Source organism: Tenrec ecaudatus, chromosome 4 (genome assembly GCF_050624435.1).
Source record: "Tenrec ecaudatus isolate mTenEca1 chromosome 4, mTenEca1.hap1, whole genome shotgun sequence".
Classification (NCBI taxonomy): domain Eukaryota; kingdom Metazoa; phylum Chordata; class Mammalia; order Afrosoricida; family Tenrecidae; genus Tenrec; species Tenrec ecaudatus.
In genome coordinates this window covers 8914079-8932134 of record NC_134533.1, presented here as the reverse complement: position 1 = coordinate 8932134, position 18056 = coordinate 8914079, and the positions used below count along the sequence as shown (strand labels likewise).

Here is an 18056-nt window from a genome sequence, read left to right as displayed (position 1 = left end):
GCGGGCCGGGGGGCGGGGCCACCCGCGTGGGCCCCGCCTCCGCCGCCAAACCGCGGCTGGTCCCCCGCCCTCCTCCCGGGTCCCCTTCCTCGTCTCCCGACGCCCTGCTCCCAACATGCTGACGCCTTGGGCGTGGGTGGGAGCCGGCGAGGGATTCTCTGGGGTTCCCCAATGGGAGCCTGGGGACCCGCTTCGCGTGGCAAGCCCTGCAGCCCCTCAGGACCTTAGTTTCCACCCCTGTAAAATGGGGATCATCGCCCCTCCCGCGGGAGCCCGGGAGAACTTTGTAAACAGAATGGTGTGCTCAGTGCGGGGAGGCGTTCCGCAAAGCGGCGATTAACGTTCCCAAGGCGGATTCCACCACTGGGGCTGTGGTCGCGGTCCCGCCCGGCTTGCTGGCCGCCGGGTCGGGATCGCCCGTCCCCTCCTCTGCAGCCAGGCGCCCCTCTCCGCGCCATTTGGGGAGCGCCCGAGATAAGAAAGGGGGGGCGCCCACTCCGCGCGGGCCCCATGGCTGTGCAGGCGCAGTCGGCCCCCGGGCCCCCAGGAGGGTGACCCGCTGGACTATCGAGGGGCGGGTGGGCTTCGCGCCAGGTGAGTAGGAGCCGCGGCGGCGCGCGCGCGCGGACCGGGCTGCCCTCGGGGCCTCCGGGGCCCTGCGGGTTAAAACGCGGGGGGGCGGGCCCGGAGGCCATCTTGGCTACGGGCGGAAGTTTCCTTCAGAGACGAAGTGAGGGGCAGTCGTTGCCGCCCCCAGCCGGGCGGCCCGATCCCGCTGGGGGACTAGCGGGAGGCGAATGGGAGCTGGCGGTCCCCCCAAACCAACGAGGGCTAGGGACTCCAGCCGCGCCCGGCGCCCCGGTGGGGGGGCGGCGCGGTCCCCGCGCCCCGGCGGCCCGCAGCCTCCCGTAACCCCCGGCAACCCCCGGCGTCCGCAGGCGGCGCGGCTCGCGCTATTCTCGGACGGCCGCACGCCGGGCGCGGCGCGGGCTGCGGAGTCGGCCCCGCGGGCCCTGCGCCATTGGCGTAGCGGCCGCGCCGCGCAGGCGCAGGAGGGGGCGGAGCCGCGGGAGCCGGGGAGCCGGAGCCCCGGGTCCCGGCGACCGGAGCCGGCTCCCCCAGCGGCTGTCTCCACCCGCCCCCCGCGGCCGGAGAGGGGACGCGGTGGGGAGGTGGAGGGCATTGGGAATCCTGAGGAGGGAAGGCAAAGGCGTCTCTATTCGGATTCTTGGAGGGGAAAGAGCCCCCCAACGCCTCGGGAGGGGGAGAGCGGGTCGTTGGAGCGACCCCTTGCAGGGGCTGCTGTTCTGACTCAACTGGCTTCTTCAGCCCGCTCTCCCCCCTCCCGCGAGCCCGGCCCGGGGACCCCCGCCCCTTCAGCCTCCGCACCCACCCACCTGGCTCTGGGGGCAGCCCAGGAAGGAAAGCCTGTCTACGGTGGCGAGGAGAGGCTGTCCTCCCACGCCTCTGAAACGAGGGGTGGGGGGGCCGGGCCGAGCGGCCTGCGACCCCCACGGACTCGGACCCAGCCAGCCACAACTTGTTAACGTCCTGAGGTCCCCACCTCTCTGCCGACGCCGCACCTGCAGTCCCTTCCCCTCCGTATTTATTTCCCTGGCCCCCGGCCAGCCCCTCCATCTCTCTTTCCTCTGGGCTCCAGGCCTCCCTTCCTGACATGGAGAGTAACCTGTCTGGCCTGGTGCCTGCTGCTGGCCTGGTGCCGGCGCTGCCGCCTGCCGTGACCCTGGGGCTGACCGCGGCCTACATCACCCTCTACGTCCTGCTCTTCTTCACTGTCTATGCCCAGCTCTGGCTGGTGCTCCTGTACGGACACAAGCGGCTCAGCTACCAGACCGTGTTCCTGGCACTCTGTCTGCTCTGGGCCGCGCTCCGAACCACCCTCTTCTCCTTCTACTTCCGAGACACCCCCAGAGCCAACCGCCTGGGGCCCCTGCCCTTCTGGCTCCTCTACTGCTGCCCTGTCTGCCTGCAGTTCTTCACACTGACGCTGATGAACCTCTACTTTGTCCAGGTAACCGTGGCAGTGGGCAGCAGAGGAGGGGAGGGGGGCAGACAGGTGGCAAGGACCTCAGGGATGGGTGTCTCTGCTCCCAGGTGGTGTTCAAGGCCAAGGCAAAACGCAGGCCACAGATGAGTCGAGGCTTGTAAGTACTGCAGGTCCCCCCTTGCCCCCTCCCCACGCCCCCTGGGCTCTGCCCCTAGTCCAGAGGCAGGGAGCAGCCCCATGCCCATCCATTCCCACCTTATAGGACCAAGGTGAGGCCAGTCGGGGTGGAGAGGGTGCATGGACAACAGACATCTGTGAAAGAGCTTGTTCTTGGTCTTACTGTCATCTAGTCGACCCCATGCACAACAGAGCGAAACACCACCCCACTTAGAAAAGCGAGTGCACCTGGAACAGATGGTGCTGCAGAGAGAGGAAATGTTTACCTGAATGGTAACAATAATAGGTGCAGTCGTGAGCCTGGGAAGGGACAGGGGACTGGTGCCACACAGGATGGAGGGTGCCACAGGACCCACCTGCACCCCTTGCTGACCTGGGGCTGTGGTCCCCCTGTCATTTGTGTAACGTCTTAACACCTACCAAGAGCTTTTGCGGACACCTCTTGTCCTCCTTGCTTTCTGGAGTTGATTCTGATCGCCATGTGAGAGATGAGAAATGGGGCCGGTCAGGCAGAGGAACAGGCTCAAGGTCACATAACTAGCTGGAGGCAAGCCTGTGCCTCAGACCCAGATTTCTTGACTCCCAATCTAGGGGTGGCTCGCCAAACCGAGTCACGGCCCTGAAGTCACCTCCTGACTTCTTTGGATCTCAGTTGTCCAATATGTAAAACAAGCCGCGGGGTGCAGGCTGGCAGATCCAGGTTCCTGCTAGGCTCTGGGGCTCCGTGGGAAGGCTGGGAGAGCCCCGAACACCCAGGGGCTAACACTGCTGTGGGCTGCAGGCTGGCCATCCGAGGGGCTTTCGTGGGCGCATCGCTGCTCTTCCTGCTGGTGAATGTGCTGTGCGCGGTGCTGTCTCGCCAGCGCCGCGCACAGCCCTGGGCCCTCCTCCTGGTGCGCATCCTGGTGAGCGACTCCCTCTTCGTCATCTGCGCCCTCTCTCTTGCTGCCTGCCTCTGCCTATTGGCCCGGCGGGCCCCCTACACTAGCATCTACCTGGAAGCCAAGGTAGGGCGTGCTTCGGGGCCTCTGGGTAGCCATGCTGTGATGTGCATCAGTCTCCAGGGTACATGAGTCTCATTCTGAGCATCTCCTGTTGTTGCCTGTGCCAGGGGACCAGCGTCTGCCAGGCGGCTGCAATGGGTGGCACCATGGTCCTGCTCTATGCCAGCCGGGCCTGCTACAACCTGGCGGCCTTGGCTTTGGCCCCCCGGAGCCGGCTGGACGCCTTTGATTACGACTGGTACGACGTCTCTGACCAGGTGAGCACCCAGCAAGTCATTGGCCTCCATGTAGCCATGGCCCCAGTCCCTGCCCCTCACTGCCCTGGGCCCCCATTCCTTCCCCCTGCTGCCCTGGGGGCGCCAAGAGCACCCTGAGGCCTGGCCTGACCTTCCCTTCTACAGGCAGACCTGGTGAACGACTTGGGCAACAAAGGTTACCTGGTGTTTGGCCTCATTCTTTTTGTGTGGGAGCTGCTGCCAACCACCCTGCTGGTGGGCTACTTCCGGGTGCACCGGCCCCCTCAGGACCTGGTGAGGACTGTGGGCCCCAAGGAGGCGGGAACCCCTGGTGGACTGCCCTGAGGGGTGGGACGGTGGCGGGTCAAAGAAAGCATGGCATGTGGTCTCTTCCCCAGAGCACCAGCCGCATCCTTAACAGACAGGTCTTCAGCTCACGGTCATACTTCTACGACCGGGTGGGGCACCGTGACAACCAGGGCTGCAGCTGGGAGGAGAGTACCAGGTAGGCGGCTGGTGAGCCCTGGGGGATCCAGAATCACCTCTCAGCCCATGGAGGCCACTGCTTCCCTGCCGATATGCTGTGAAGCCACTGTGTCCCCCTGACTCAGCCCCAGGAAGGAGGTACCTCCAAAAGTCTAGGGCAGAGAACTCCCTCCCTCTCCCTCTGGGGACAAGGTCCCGGGCGCTGCCCTCGCACTAACCTGGGTTCTCTTCCTGTAGAATGTTGGGCAGCCTGAGCCCCAGCAGGCAATATGGCACCATTGATCAGGAATCAGCCTGCTGCAGGACCAACCAGATACGGACCGCTCCTGTGCTCTGCCCCCAGGTGCCAGGCAGGCACTATCACAGCCTCTACTCTACTCCACAGACGTGACCCACCCACCCACCCCCACCCCCCGCCCCACGACACCCAGACCCCAGGCCCCTGTGCCAAGTTCACATGCCACTTCTTGCCCAGGATCTCACGGCTGTGGCGCCTCCTCCCCCGGCTGGCTCCTTGGTTGCTCCTGTGCTAGTGAGCTTATGCCGCCCCCCCTAGGGTGGGGGACACGGCCCTGGCTGCCAGATGCCCACAGCACCCTGGCATGACCTGCCACCTCCGCTTCCACACCGGAGCCAGCTACCTCTCCTGCACCTGCCACTCAATAAACAGTGTCCGTGCCCTGTGTCCTGGTCTGTCCAGCCAGCATCTTTCTGCTGCATTGGCTTACTTAGCTTCACCCATTTGGGTTGGTGTCCTGCCTTGACCTAGGACTCATTAGATTCAGGTCTGTAAAGCTGGCTGTGGGGCCAAGTGGGGCCCACTTAATGCCATGAAGAGGGGGTAGGGGGATGTAGTACAGTTTGCTGGCTGAGCGCAGAGGGTGGCCAGTCAGGCGTGTTCTCGAAACCCTCCCAGCCCAGATGGACCCTCACGCTGCAGTCCCCTCCCTGTTGGACAGTCCTCCTCTTTCCATCATACCTGCTTCCAATGTCACCTCCCTCCTCGCTCAGGGAACAGTAGCCCCACTCCGGGTCCCTTCTCTTTGGGGTCCGTAGGCCTCTTGTCTCTAGTGGGAAATTGTAGAGACTGGATTTCCCTGTCACCACTTCCAGCCTGGCCCTCCAGTGCCAGGGGTTAACCCAAGGCCCACAGAAGTGTGGCTGTGGCCCTGGGAAGGGGGTGACCAGTCAGGTGGGTAGGGTGTCCTGTGCCCCACCCCCCACTGCCCATTACCCACCACAGCTTACCAGCTTAACTGGAGTCCGTCCCCCCGAAGAGACCCTCGGAAAGTGGGGTGCCACATCCTGGCCACCACCTTCTGCCAGCTTCCAGGACCTATGACCAAGCCTGCCTGCGAACCCTTCACCAGGGACTCGTGGCCCCAGGTCTAAGGGGCTGCCAGAAAGGGGGACGTGGTGGGAATGGAAATCACTACTGTTTGTCAGGCATGTCACCGTGTGCTGGGCCAGTTTCTGACCATTGGCAAACCCTGACCTCAGGCGCACACCCTGGAGCAGTCATTTTCCTCTGTAGATGGGGGAGGGGGCAGCCGCGGACACGCTCAGCTCCCTGCTAGTAGGGAGTGGTCAGCCAGAAAGCCCAAACGTGGAACACACAGCTAGAGGACCAAAGTGTGCCGATGACCTGGGAGAAGGGTCTTGGACATGGGTGAGAGCAGGGAGCAGGAGAGGGCGCTCTGCGCCAGTCCATGCTGGGATTGGCAGACTTGGGCAGGGGTCAGGCATTGCGGCAGCTGGGACTTTTCAACCTCCATGGTAGCCAATCCCAGGTGGCCTCGGCAGCATTCTCCCACCGATGGTCCCAGGGGCGGAGGTGGGGTGGGGTGGGGTTGGCGGGCCTGTTCACCCGAGTGCTGAGCCCAAAGGAGTCTGTCCCCTGGGTGGAGAGCCGCGGACCTCTACGGGTCCAGTGATGGGTGTGAGAGAAGCGAGCGTGGCGCCGGTGTGGTGCGGAGAGGTGGGCTGGAGGATGTCACGCCCGGAGCCGGCCAGCGGGCGGGGCAGCATCGCCACTCCAGTCCTAGACCCGAGGCCGAACCCGAGGCAAGCCTGCGCCCACACCTCTGCGATCCGCCACCCGGGGCCGCGCGGGATTGGGGGGCAGGCGGCAGGTAGCGGGCCGCGGGGGCGGCGCCGCCAGCGAGGGCGCGGCACGACGAGGGCGGCGCGGCGCGGGACGGGTTAAGGGGAGAGGAGGGGGCTCCCGGAGCGGGAGGGGGTCCCAGCCTCGGCTCCTGCCCGCCCGCTCCGCCCTCGCCGCCTCCGCGGCTCCAGCGGGTACCGGCGAGGCGGCGCGGGAGCCGGGCGCAGCGGCAGCCGCAGCGCTGCCGACAGTGAGTGAGGGCCCCGAGAGCTGGGCTCCGGGCACGGGCAGGGCGTGCGGGGCGCCGCGGGGAGTCGTGCCACGCGGCCCGTCACGCTGGGAGGCGCCGGCGTGGGCGCGCGGGGAGGCGGCGGGCGGGAGCGCGGTGACGCGTGTCTGGGCTGGCGGGCGTTGCGCGGGGGGCTTGCGGGCCCATGTATGTGCGCGCGTGTGCACACGTGTGCGCGGACCTCGGGGCTCCTCCGCGCGGCGCGCGCCCAAGGTTGCCGGGGGTGCCCGGGAGAACGCGGCGTGTGCAGGTGGCCCGGCAGCGGTGCGGGTTGGAGCCGCAGGGCGGAGCCTGGCGCGCGGAGCTTTTGTGCCCGAGGGCAGGCGAGCGGGCGCGGGCGCGGAGCGTGGCCGGCGCGTGGGCGCCTCCACCTGGAGGTGGATGGAGGGCGGGCGCGGGGTGGGGTGGGATGGGGGGATGGTGGAGACCCGAGGTAGAGGAGCGGATCGGCCCTGCCTGCCCCCCAGACACTCTTTCCCGGAACCCAGTGCCCTTCCCACTCTGGGCTGGACCCGCCCCTGGTTCCTCGAAAGCTCAGCGGTGGGGCTCGGGGTGGCCCTGCCCAGCAGCTGGCACCGGGAATCGGGAAGCGGAGAAGTTGCTGCCGCAGCCACAGCCAGGGAGCCCGGACCTGCCATCCCTGATCCCCACCCTGTGCCTTCGCATGCCTTGGTGTCCCCATCATCACCCCCTCGACGGCCTGGACCTGCCAGCGCCCTGCTACCCCGGTGTATGGCCCTGTCCCCTAGGGTCCTAACTCTCCCTGACCCTCTACCGCACACCCGCCCCGCCCCTCCCCAGGCCCTTCTCGCTTCTCACTCCCTGGGATCCCGGATGGGGCTGAGGGCCAGGCAGTAGAGGTAAGGGGGGTGACAACGACAGTCAGTACAGGGTGGGCCCTGACACAGAAGGATGTGAGGTGGGGACATTCAGGGGCGGCCGGGCTGGAAGATGGAGGGGGGCGGCGGGGAGGGGAGGTGTAGGGCCAGGCCATTGATCCTAGCATCACTGGTTCTGCCCGCAGTGACCGCAGCACCACAGGAGCCCCCTGCCCGGTCCCCCAAGGCAGGCAGTGGACTCGGCCAAGGCCCTGGACGCACCATGCGCGGCACCACGCTGCTAGCCCTGCTGGCGCTGGTCCTCCTGTACTTGGTGTCGGGCGCCCTGGTGTTCCGGGCCCTAGAGCAACCCCATGAACAGCAAGCCCAGAGAGAGCTTGGGGAGGTCCGGGAGAAGTTCCTGAGGGCCCACCCCTGTGTCAGCGACCAGGAGCTGGGGCACTTCATCAAGGTGCGTGGCTGGCGGAGAGCCTCTGGTCAGTCACCCATGCCAGCCCTGGGGGGAGGGCGGACTGTGCTGTCATGCTGCTCTGAGACCGATTCCTGGGGGGTACTGGGAGCAGGTGGGGTGGGGCAGTGCCTGGGAGCCAGGCCTCTGCATTCTCAATACGATGGCCATGGGTCATCTTGTTGTCCTGATGGTGCCTGGCCAGTGACGTCAGCCTTGAAGGACTCCTTCACTGTGTGAGGGGGCTGGGAGGAAGGAATGGTAGTACCCCGTTGCTCTGGGCTAGCTAACTCCCTGCATGAGAGTTAGGGGTGCAAGACTGAATCCAGACAGCAAATTCCATGGGAACGTCAGCTAAGCAACAAATACGTTTTCTCTTAATACGAGTATGTCCCATGCAATATTTTAATTTGCTAGTCTCCTTAGCCCTACCCTGGTTCCGACACAATTTCGGAACCACAAATGCCCCAGAGAAGCCCCCTGAGAAGACTGGGAATGCCCCCCCCACACACAAACCAAGAAATGACCATATAGACACAACTGATCCTAGAGAGTCCCAGGGTCTCTTAGAGTCCCTTGGGAAGCTAGGCTAAGCACCCCTTTCTCTTCAGGGCATATACTGACAATGGGGAGGTGGCAGGGATGCAGAGGTAGGTTTTCCTGGGACTTCCTGGCCAATCAGTGGCTAAGGAAAGTTCTAGGCTTCAACCCTCTGGGGCAGGGGTCCTCAAACTCTTTAAACAGGGGGCCAGTTCACTGTCCCTCAGACCCGTTGGAGGGTCGGACTATAGTGTTTTGGTTTTTTAAAAAACTATGAACAAGTTCCTATGCACACTTCACATATCTTATTTTGAAGTAAAAAAATCAAATGGTGCAAAAACACCCGGCGGGCTGGATAAATGTCCTCGGTGGGCTGCATGTGGCCTGAGGGCCATAGTTTGAGGACCCCTGGTCTGGGGTATAGCAGGAAGGCATCCCCCGTGGTATCTCTGGTATTTGAGCTGGTGTCTCACAGAAAGGACCCCTGGTAGCTCAGTGGATTAAGTGTTGGGCTGCTAACCCAAAGGTCACCCGTTCAAACCCACTAGCAGCTTTGCAGGAGAAAGATGAGGCAGGCCTCTCCTGGATACTCCGTGGTGGGCAGTTCTACTCTGTCCTAGAGGGTTGCTGTGCATCACAATCTGCCGGATGGCAAAGGGGGGGAGTTGGGGCTAACATAGAAAGGAGCTCCTGGTGATGTGGTGGCTTAGCTCTCTGATGCTGACCAGAAGGCTGGCCTCTGAAACTTACCAGCTGCTCCGTGGAAGAAATACCTGGTGATCATCTCCTGTCAAGACAGCCTTGTTAACCCTGTGGGGGCAGTTCTACTCTGTCCTCCAGGGCCACAGTGAGTTGGAATGGGCTAGACAAGCAGGTGGCTTTGCTGTGGGTCACTGAGAGAAGCCCCTAGACTTAGCTCTAATACAATGAACGTGTATTCCTTAATTCCCGAGTCCCTTCTTGTCCTGCCTGTCTTGGTGGAGAGAGTTCTAGCGGATTCTCATGGTGGCAGGACCTGGAGCAGTGACCAGGGTGGGGCGTAGCCAAGACACAGCTGCCTGACGTTATTTCTGATAATTCCAGGATGGCAGCGAGGCCCAGAGAAGTCTGGACTGAGTGCACCCCTGGCCAGACCACAGGGCAGAGGGAGGGAGAGAACCTGACCTATTTTATCTGCCCTACTGGGATTGCTTTTTTCCTGAAAAAGAAAGGGCGGGGAGGGCTCTGTGTGTGTGTGTGTGTGTGTGTGTGTGTGTGTGGCAATGGCTTTGTTTTTCCCACAATAAGAAGCATGTCTTGGTGTAGTCAATTACAGCAGACTCTTCTCTATATTGCAGGAGGGTGGGAAAGATACACAGGCTCTGTGCTGGTGGCTGCCACATGTAGGAGAGGGGACAGACAAATCACTGTAGGGTACCATGGAAAGGGACCCTTCTTTGTTGAGCGCCTGGTGTGTGCTGGGCCCTGGGCTGGGTGCTGGGGCTGTGAGGGAGATCCCATGGCCCTTTGGAAGAGCTGGGATGGGGAAGGAGCCCCATGAGTCGGGCAGAGGTTAGAGACGTCATTGGGGACCAGAGAGACCCTGATGGACGCCCTGAGCCAGGCCATGAGGCCCGAACAGCTCCAAGTGCTTGTCTAGAATCTGGACTTTGGAGATGCCTAGTCATGTGAAATAAAAACTGGAGCACAGGATGACACAGGAATTTTCTCCCGTCCCTGAAGTGGTGAATTTATTGGAAAAGTTGTGCACAATAAAAATGAAATCACTTAATCATACATTTCACTTTGTGGCTTTCTTTTGAAACATTCTTATTACAGGAAGTGGGGTTGTTTTGGAAAATTAGGGAGCACGGTTGCCCTGACTTGGCCATTAACAGAGATCCCCAATAAAGAAGACTGGGAAGAGGTGGATTGGGGCTCAGATTTTAAAAAGGGGGGTGGGCTGAAGGCAGGGTCAGGCGGGGTTGGACTCTTTTCTATTGGCAGCAGGAAGCCCAGACTTTGGGAAGGTTCATTTGCTAATGAGAAGCCTTGTGCAAAAAAGAAGTGATTTATGATTCTGCCCACACCCAAGCTCTCTGTGCCTTGGCTCTGTGCCCCTTGTGGGAGGGTTTCTGGCCTCCTCTCTTCCTTAGTCTCTGACCTCGCATCTCGTAGGGTAAACTCAATGCCACCCAGTCATGGTGACCCTGTAGGATAGAGCAGAACTGCCTCTGAGTTTCTGAGGCTGGCAGTCTTTTTGGGAGCAGAAAGCCTCATCTTTCTCTTGTGGAGCAGCTGGTGGTTTCGAACTGCTGACCTCTCAGCAGCCCAACAAGTAACCACTACACAACTAAGGCTCCTTAATGAAAAAAATTTGTATTAATTTATTTTAATTTAAAGTATACCAACAAACAAACAGAAACACAAACTCACTGCCCGAGAGCCGAAGCTGACTCATCGTGATCCTCTAGGACAAGGTAGAACTGCCCCTGTGGGTTTCCGAGACGGTATCTCTTCCAGAGAGGCTGGAGGTTTCAAATTTCAGATTTTGTGATTAGCAACTTAGCACAAAATCACTATGCCGTTGGAGCTCCCTAATTTAAAGTTAGAAATGGGTACATTAAATAAATGATGGGTTCCTAAGTACGACCAATCCAGCACTCTCAAAACACAGACCCCAAAGGCTCTGGAGGCTGAAGGAGGGGAGGGCAGGTGAGGGGAAGACCCAGTTAGGGTCCATCCATTTGGTGAGCACCCACCGTGGGGTGTCACAAGGTTAGGTTTGGATTGCAGTAGGGTGATGTGTGTCTCTGATTGGCTGCGGTATTTGAGAAGACTGTTCCTGGGAGAGACCCTCCCAAACTCCCATTCATTTCCCCAAACATTCAAACTCAGCTCTCCATGTATGAACAAACACGCAGGCTGCCTCCCTTGTTACGGTTTTTGGGCACTCTGGTCAGCAGCCACGGAGGGAGAGATCATCCAGCTGTGGAGGGAGGGACCCAGACAGCCTGGCCTCAGAGTCCTTGCTCCTGACCTTTGGCCAACAGAAATGCTGTCCTTTGAATCTACAGGGTAGGTAGTAGAAATTTCTGGAACACTGGGGTCAAACAGACTTGCTCCTGGGTGAACTGGGTCACTCCATTGGCCACCTCTGTCCCAAGGGGCTGCTTCAGGGCTGGGAGCGAAAGAAGAGAGTTTATTCTTTGTCACGCCCACACTGTAGGACAAGGTAGAACTGCCTCTGCAGGCTTCTGAGACTTTTAAAAAAATAAATCATTTTCTTGGGGGCTCTTACAGCTCTTATAACAATCCATACATCAAGTGTATCAAGCATACATATGTTGCCATCATTGTTTTCAAAACATTTTTTTCCTTCTTGAGCCCTTGGAATCAGATCTTTCCCCCCTGTCCCTCCCCCACCCTCGTGACCCTTGACAAGTTATAATTATTATTTTCGTATCTTACACCGTCCGATGTCTCCCTCCACCCACGTGTCTGTTGGTAATACGTCGATCATTGCGATCGGTTCATGACTGTAACTTTACCAGGGCAGAGAGCCTCGACTTCCTTCTGAGAAGTGGCTGGTGTTTTCGAACTGCTCTCCTTGCAGTTTCTGCGCCACCAGGGCGCTTTAGGAGGAGAAAGAGCAGAAGAGAGAGAAACTGCGGGAGGAAGGGAGGCAGGTTAGGGGCCTAGGACTGGAGGAAGGATTAAGGGGTCTCCTTCTGCGTTCTGCTCTACAGGAGGTGGCTGATGCCCTGGGAGGGGGTGCCGACCCTGAAACCAACTCAACCAGTAACAGCAGCCACTCCGCCTGGAACCTGGGCAGCGCCTTCTTTTTCTCTGGCACTATCATCACCACCATCGGTGCGGGAGGGGGCCCGGAATGGGGTGGGGGCGGGGGCTGGAGGTGGGGTCGGCCGTCCCCCTAGGCGAAAGTGCAGGGGGCGGAGCGCTTAGCCGGCGGCCCCTAGATGTCCGGCACGCCCCTCTGCTCAGGCTATGGCAACGCGGCGCTGCGCACTGACGCAGGGCGCCTATTCTGCATCTTTTACGCGCTGGTGGGGATCCCGCTGTTCGGGATCTTGCTGGCGGGGGTCGGGGACCGCCTGGGCTCTTCCCTGCGTCGCGGCATCGGCCACATCGAAGCCATTTTCTTGGTGAGCTGCTCCACCCGCGCCCGCGGGCTCCTTCCGCGGGGCTGGCGAGACCCTCCCCTCCATCCTGGCACGTGAGCGCGCCTTCCATCTTCCCTGCCCTCACCCCCTGCCCAGCCTGCACGAGCCTGGCGCGCAGGCTGGAGGGAGGGGTGGGGCTGGGAGTGGAGCCTCTCGCCCCTCCCCACAGAAGTGGCACGTGCCCCCGGAGCTGGTGCGGGTGCTGTCCGCGGTGCTCTTCCTGGTGATTGGCTGCCTGCTCTTTGTCCTCGCGCCCATGTTCGTGTTCTGCTATGTGGAGGGCTGGAGCAAGCTCGAGGCCATTTACTTCGTCATAGTCACGCTTACCACAGTGGGCTTCGGCGACTACGTGGCTGGTGAGGCCGCCTTTCCGCCCCGCGAGGGCTCACCCCCCCCCACCCCGCCCACCTTATTCCTGCCCAGGGACTTTGCATGTTCTTCCTCCCCACGGGGCACAGGTGCGCGAACCTGCAGTGATGGCGCCAGCACCTGCGGCCGCTCTCAGCACGCACCTCACATCCTGGCCCTCCAGCAAAGCCTCCGTGGGGTGGCACCCGCGTGCTTGGAGAATGCTCACGTTTGCACAAATGCACCCCTCCTGCCTTCTTGCCCACGGACGCACTTTCTCGAGTGCTGCGCTCCTCTGCATGGGTGCATTCCTGCACACCCACACTCACTTATTCACACGCCCCGCCCGACCCCCCAGCACATCACCATTGCTTTTAGTAGGGCTGGACTTCTCGAACTGGGCGAAGGGGAGCTGGCTGCGCTTAGGCGACCCCCCTGCCCCATGACCAGTGTCTCCCCATCCTTCTTGGTGCTCTCCCAGGCGCTGACCCCAAGCAGGACACGCCGGCCTACCAGCCGCTGGTGTGGTTCTGGATCCTGCTGGGCCTGGCTTACTTCGCCTCGGTGCTCACCACCATCGGGAACTGGTTGCGCGTGGTGTCCCGCCGCACCCGGGCCGAGGTAGGCACCAGCTCAGGGCTGGCCTGCGGGAGGGCGTCATCCTGGTGCTCCACCAGACCCTCGCCCAGTCTGTCTCCCTTCCAGAGAGGGGCTGCACACAGAGAGGTAAACTGGACCAGGTTTGCAGGTGACTCCCGTGAAGGTGGCCAGATTTAACAAATGCAGGCAGGCCAGTTCCGTGTGCATGAGTGATACATTAGTATCATTCCCAAACGCCAGACTCACTGCTATTGAGTCCGTTCCAAGGACGGTATATCAGGCTGTAAATCTTAAGGAGAGAGCCTCATTGTTCTCCCAGAGCGGCTGGTGGTTTCGAAGGCCGTGGTTGTCGGTCAGCAGTCCAGCGCTTACCTGACCGCACCACCAAGCTCGGTGTAAGTATGCCAAAAGGTTGAACGGCTGCGTGGGAGCGCTGGTGGGGTAGTGGCCACCTGCTGAGCTGCAGTTCGAAACCTCCAGCTTCCTCCCCACGTGGAGAAAAGTCAAAGCTTTCTGCTCCCGTTAGAAGTTACCATCTTGGAAACCCACAGGGGCAGGTCTACCTGCCCTGTGGGAATCGATCACTGTGAGCTGGAATCGACTCAGGGGCAGTGATTTTTTTTTTGAGACAAGTTGCACGAGAATACACGTGTATTAAAAAGGTTTTGTTGCTTTTCAGTAATTTGTAACTCATGTATCTTGCAACGCGACGCTACTCCGAGCGTCCAGGGCGGGGAGCGGGTCAGAGGCGCAAAGGCCTTTGTGGGCGCCAGAAGGAGAGCTGGGAGAAGGGGGTGCGTCCCTGTTGAGGGAGGGGGCGGAGCAGGGCGTGAGGGCGTGGCCGAGGGAGGAGTACCGGAGGAAAGAAGTGGGCCGCGGCTGAATAAGGAGGGGGAGGGCGCCCACGGACCCAGGCCCCGCGCGCTGGAAGCCACCTCTCCTCTCCGCACAGATGGGCGGTCTCACGGCTCAGGCCGCCAGCTGGACGGGCACTGTGACGGCCCGGGTGACCCAGAGAGCTGGGCCCCCCGCGCTTCCGCTGGAGAAGGAGGGTCCGCCCCTGCCTCCGCTGCCAGTCCCTGCGTTGCCCGCCATCCAACCTCGACCCCCTGAGCCCCAGCTTCAGCCTCGACCCCCAGAGCCCTCCGGGAAGGCCGAACCGCCGTCCCCGCCCACGGGCTCCGCTCTGGACTACCCCAGCGAGAACCTGGCTTTCATCGACGAGTCCTCGGACACGCAGAGCGAGCGCGGCTGTGCGCTGCCCCGCGCATCCCGGGGCCGCCGCCGCGCCAACCCTCCTAGGAAACCTACGCGGCCCCGGGGCCCCGGGCCCCCCCGGAACAAAAGCGAGCCCCTGTAGGCGGGATGGGGGCGGGCAGCCTTCCGCAGGTCTCTCTTCCCTGCTTTCCTCCGGCATGGCCAGCTTGTTGGACCAAGGAGCCTGCTTCCAGGAAGGAGGCCGGGCTGCCAGCCCATCACCAACCTCCCTCGGCCCCCCACCCCTTCCATTGCCAGACCCCAAGCCTTTCTGTGTTGCTGTCTCCTCAGGCCTGCCCCTCAAAGCCTGGATCAATAAACGAAAGCATTGTGCACCGCTGCAGGCGTGCGCGCTCAGGGGACTCGCGTGGCTGTGGCGAGCTGATGCGGGGTCGCCCTGGGGCAGGAAACCCGCCCCACTCCCTGACGCCCAGTGACCTCTACTAGGGCACAAACTTTGGCCACAATTCCAGCCCCCTGGGCTGTGCTCGGAGCCCTTTCTGCCCTGCTCCCTGGTGGGGCCTGGCCTGGGAGTTACAATCTCTGTAGAGTGGGGGGGGGGGGGAGAAACTAGCCAGTCTATGTTGTCCTGAGGGCAGTAACGTTTGCCCTCCAAGCACTAGACCTCCGTCTTCATCGGAGCTCGAGCCCTTGCCCCGCCCCTTTCCTGGCGCGTGACCTTTTCTGTGGCCTGTGGCGGCTGGGTCCGTTAGGCGGAACCATGGAGGACAAGGTGTTCAAAGTGAGAGCCCTTCCCGAGGCCAGGGGCGCGGCTTCTTCTGAGGGGAGCAGCCAGCCCTGTGGCCCACTGCCAAGCCCCGCAGGCCTCCTCCTAGGCCCGAGGGCTCCACACACCTCCCATGACCCCCACACCCAGTTGAGTCCTCTGATCTGGCTTGGGTTCCCTGCCGGCCTCCAGCAAGCTCTCAACTCCCTACCACCCTCTCGGATCCCCTCCTTGTGTGTGATCCACAGGCCCTGAGCGAGTCTGGGATCCACTATAGCTCCGACCTGCAGCGCCAGCAGAGCGACATCCGGAAGATATGGACCAAGACCCAGCTGTCAATGCAGGATGTGGAAATGATGGGCAATGATTCGGAGGCCAGTAGCATAAGTCTCCGGAGGAACTTCCGGGAGGATGCCGCCGGAGGGTATGCGTCTCTGTCCGGTGGTGAGGGTAGCTTCCAGCAGTTGGATGAAGTGGACGAATTGGACGGGACGAATCAGGAGGTGCGCCGCGGTCGCTCCCTGGACAGCCTTTTAGGGCATGCGGACAAAGACTCCAAGATCGAGGCTGGTCAGTGTGAAGCCGGTAGCAGTGGGCTCCCCCGCAGGGTTGGGGACTGGCTGGAGCCTGGCTTCCGGTAGATGTACACGGGGATGGGGTGGGGTCGAGGGGACGCAGCTGGTCGCCCATCTCCAGGTGGGCTAGCGCCCTCGCTCCAGCTTTCAACCAGGCATTCCTGGCGCGCCCCTACCGGCGGACGTGATAACGCAGGCCTCCAGGGGGTGGCATTCCAAATGGGACCTGGGCTTTGAATGCAGTCTGGCGCTGGATCGTGTACCTCGGCAGGGAGCTAGTTCTGGCTCTGGATCTCGCTGATTGAACCGACTTTCATTCAGTCGGTCCTGACTTACCATTTGCGGGCACCTCCTAGGTGCCAGGCACTGTCTGGAGGGGAACTTGTCCCTCCCCGCTCTACCTGGGAAGTGACAATGGAATGAAGGCTATGCGTTGAGTGCTCTCTGGATCCCAGGTCAGGGCCTTCAGGGGCACGGTTGCAGCTAAACCTCGCAAATTTCGCAAGAGGGCACTGTTAGACCCTCATCTGATGGTTGAAGAGATTTCTGACCCTGGGTCCCCTCGTGAGGCAGTCCAAACAGAAACCCAGGTGGGCGGGGCCATCGCCCTTTCCTACACTGCCTCCCATTCAAGCAGAACCTGGCAGCTCCGTTCTGAACACCCTCCCCCTCATACACTCGCACCCATCTATCCAGATCTCCCCGGGCCAGGGAAGACCAGGGGTCTGCGGGTGGGTGACTGAGTCCACCCTCTTGTCTCTTCTTCCAGAAAGGACGTCCTCGATGTCATCACTCACCATCTTGAATCGTACACCTCATAAGGCCTACTGGGCAGAGCAGCAAAATAGGGTTGGAGGGTCCTGGGGGCGGCAAGCGGGGTTCGGGGTCTACTCGAGGTTGCAAGGATAGGAGTGGGTGATTGGCAGGGTGGTGGGGCAGGCGTGGTGGCTGAGGGTCTTGTGGGAGCAGATGGGGGGGCGTTTTAGCCGTTTGTCCCTCTCTCCAGCTGCCGCTACCCCTGATAGAACTCATGGAGAGTGAAGTTTTGGAAATCCTCACCAAGGCCCTCTCAAGTGAGTCTTCACCCCTGCCCCATTTGTCAAGAGAGTTTGTGTGTGTGTGTGTGTTGCAGAGCCTGGAGTTGTGGGGGTGGAGTTTTCCTGGCATGTCTTGTCAGATCTCTGCCCCCCCCCCCAAAAAAAGCAAAACCCCTCACTGCTACAGTATCAATTCTTGACTCATAGTGACCCTATAGAACAGGGTAGACCTGCCCCTGTGGGTTTCTGAGGGTGGAACTCTGTACAAAAGTAGCGAGCAGAGGGGCTGGTGATTTCAAACTGCTGACCTTGCAGTTACTATGACACCAGGACTCCTCTCAGATCTCCTTACCACTCACAAATATTCCAGGGCCCCCACAGATACATCCAGTGATCCTGGTGCACCTCTTATAGCTCAGTGGTTCTCAACCTCCCTAATGCCGGGACCCGTTCGTACAGTTCCTCATGGGGTGGTGACCCCGCCCAACCATAAAATTATTTTCGTTGCTACTTCATCACTGTCATTTTGCTACTGGTATGAATGGAGTGACCCCTGTGAAATGGTCGTTCGACAGCCCCCCAAAGGGGTCACGACCCCCAGGTTGAGAACCGCTGCTCTAGCTGGTGTGGCTTCAATGAGGCTCTGTGGCTCCACTGGCCGGCGGTGGGGATGACTGACTGTGACTCCCTCCCCTGGATATGCTGTGGAGCCTTTGGGCAGCAATGGTTTGAAGACATGCCAGGTGTGCCCTGCTTAAGGTATGACTGCTCTAGGTTGGCTCCTGGCTTGGAGTGGTGGGTGCAGGAGATGTCCCCCAAGCTGTCGGCTGCAGCTGCTTGCCACAGTGCAAACTGGCAGCGCTTCTCTGACCTCGCCCTTCAATGGGCATTCGCCTTCCCTGCTCCCCCTCCCGATCTTATGGTAAAACAAACAAAACCTGCGGTGCCCCAACAGAAAATTCAAAGTTCCCAAAGCAACACAGACCCTAGCGCCCTGCGCTACTTCCACCCCAAACCTTACTCGTGGTTCCTTCCATCACACCTGAGGTGCCAGCTGCAGCGGAAACCACTGCTCGCTGCCCTGCGCCGAACATTGTCCTTTTCTTAGGCTACAGGTCGGGAATCGGCTGGAACCACTTCATGACCAAGCAGCTCCAGCGAAACATCGAGGAGCTCAGGAAGCGCCGGAACGCGAGGGTGCGCATCTCAGGGAAATGA

At 61.1% G+C, this 18056-nt stretch overlaps 3 protein-coding genes across 4 annotated transcripts; all 3 read left to right on the top strand.

The window, feature by feature from the left end:
* The first annotated feature begins 106 nt into the window (after positions 1 to 106).
* On the top strand, positions 107 to 4465 carry GPR137 (G protein-coupled receptor 137). 2 transcript variants are annotated; one of them, XM_075545523.1, is made up of 8 exons: positions 107 to 594; positions 1661 to 2032; positions 2116 to 2165; positions 2967 to 3192; positions 3297 to 3446; positions 3591 to 3719; positions 3824 to 3930; positions 4149 to 4465. In XM_075545523.1, the coding sequence occupies exons 2-8, from the start codon at positions 1676 to 1678 to the stop codon at positions 4300 to 4302; spliced, it is 1173 nt and encodes a 390-aa protein (XP_075401638.1). In that variant the 5' UTR covers positions 107 to 594; positions 1661 to 1675; the 3' UTR covers positions 4303 to 4465. The 2 variants fall into 2 exon arrangements, with proteins under 2 accessions (XP_075401638.1, XP_075401637.1); XM_075545522.1 differs by lacking the exon at positions 107 to 594 and having other exon boundaries at positions 1027 to 2032.
* A 2868-nt stretch (positions 4466 to 7333) lies between these two features.
* Positions 7334 to 14602, top strand: KCNK4 (potassium two pore domain channel subfamily K member 4). The gene is made up of 6 exons (XM_075548017.1): positions 7334 to 7594; positions 11860 to 11983; positions 12116 to 12276; positions 12464 to 12650; positions 13124 to 13263; positions 14195 to 14602. The coding sequence occupies exons 1-6, from the start codon at positions 7406 to 7408 to the stop codon at positions 14600 to 14602; spliced, it is 1209 nt and encodes a 402-aa protein (XP_075404132.1). The 5' UTR covers positions 7334 to 7405.
* A 618-nt stretch (positions 14603 to 15220) lies between these two features.
* On the top strand, positions 15221 to 18056 carry CATSPERZ (catsper channel auxiliary subunit zeta). The gene is made up of 5 exons (XM_075547542.1): positions 15221 to 15241; positions 15475 to 15796; positions 16571 to 16650; positions 16808 to 16874; positions 17947 to 18056. Exons 1-5 carry the CDS (start codon positions 15221 to 15223, stop codon positions 18054 to 18056), a joined length of 600 nt encoding a protein of 199 aa, XP_075403657.1.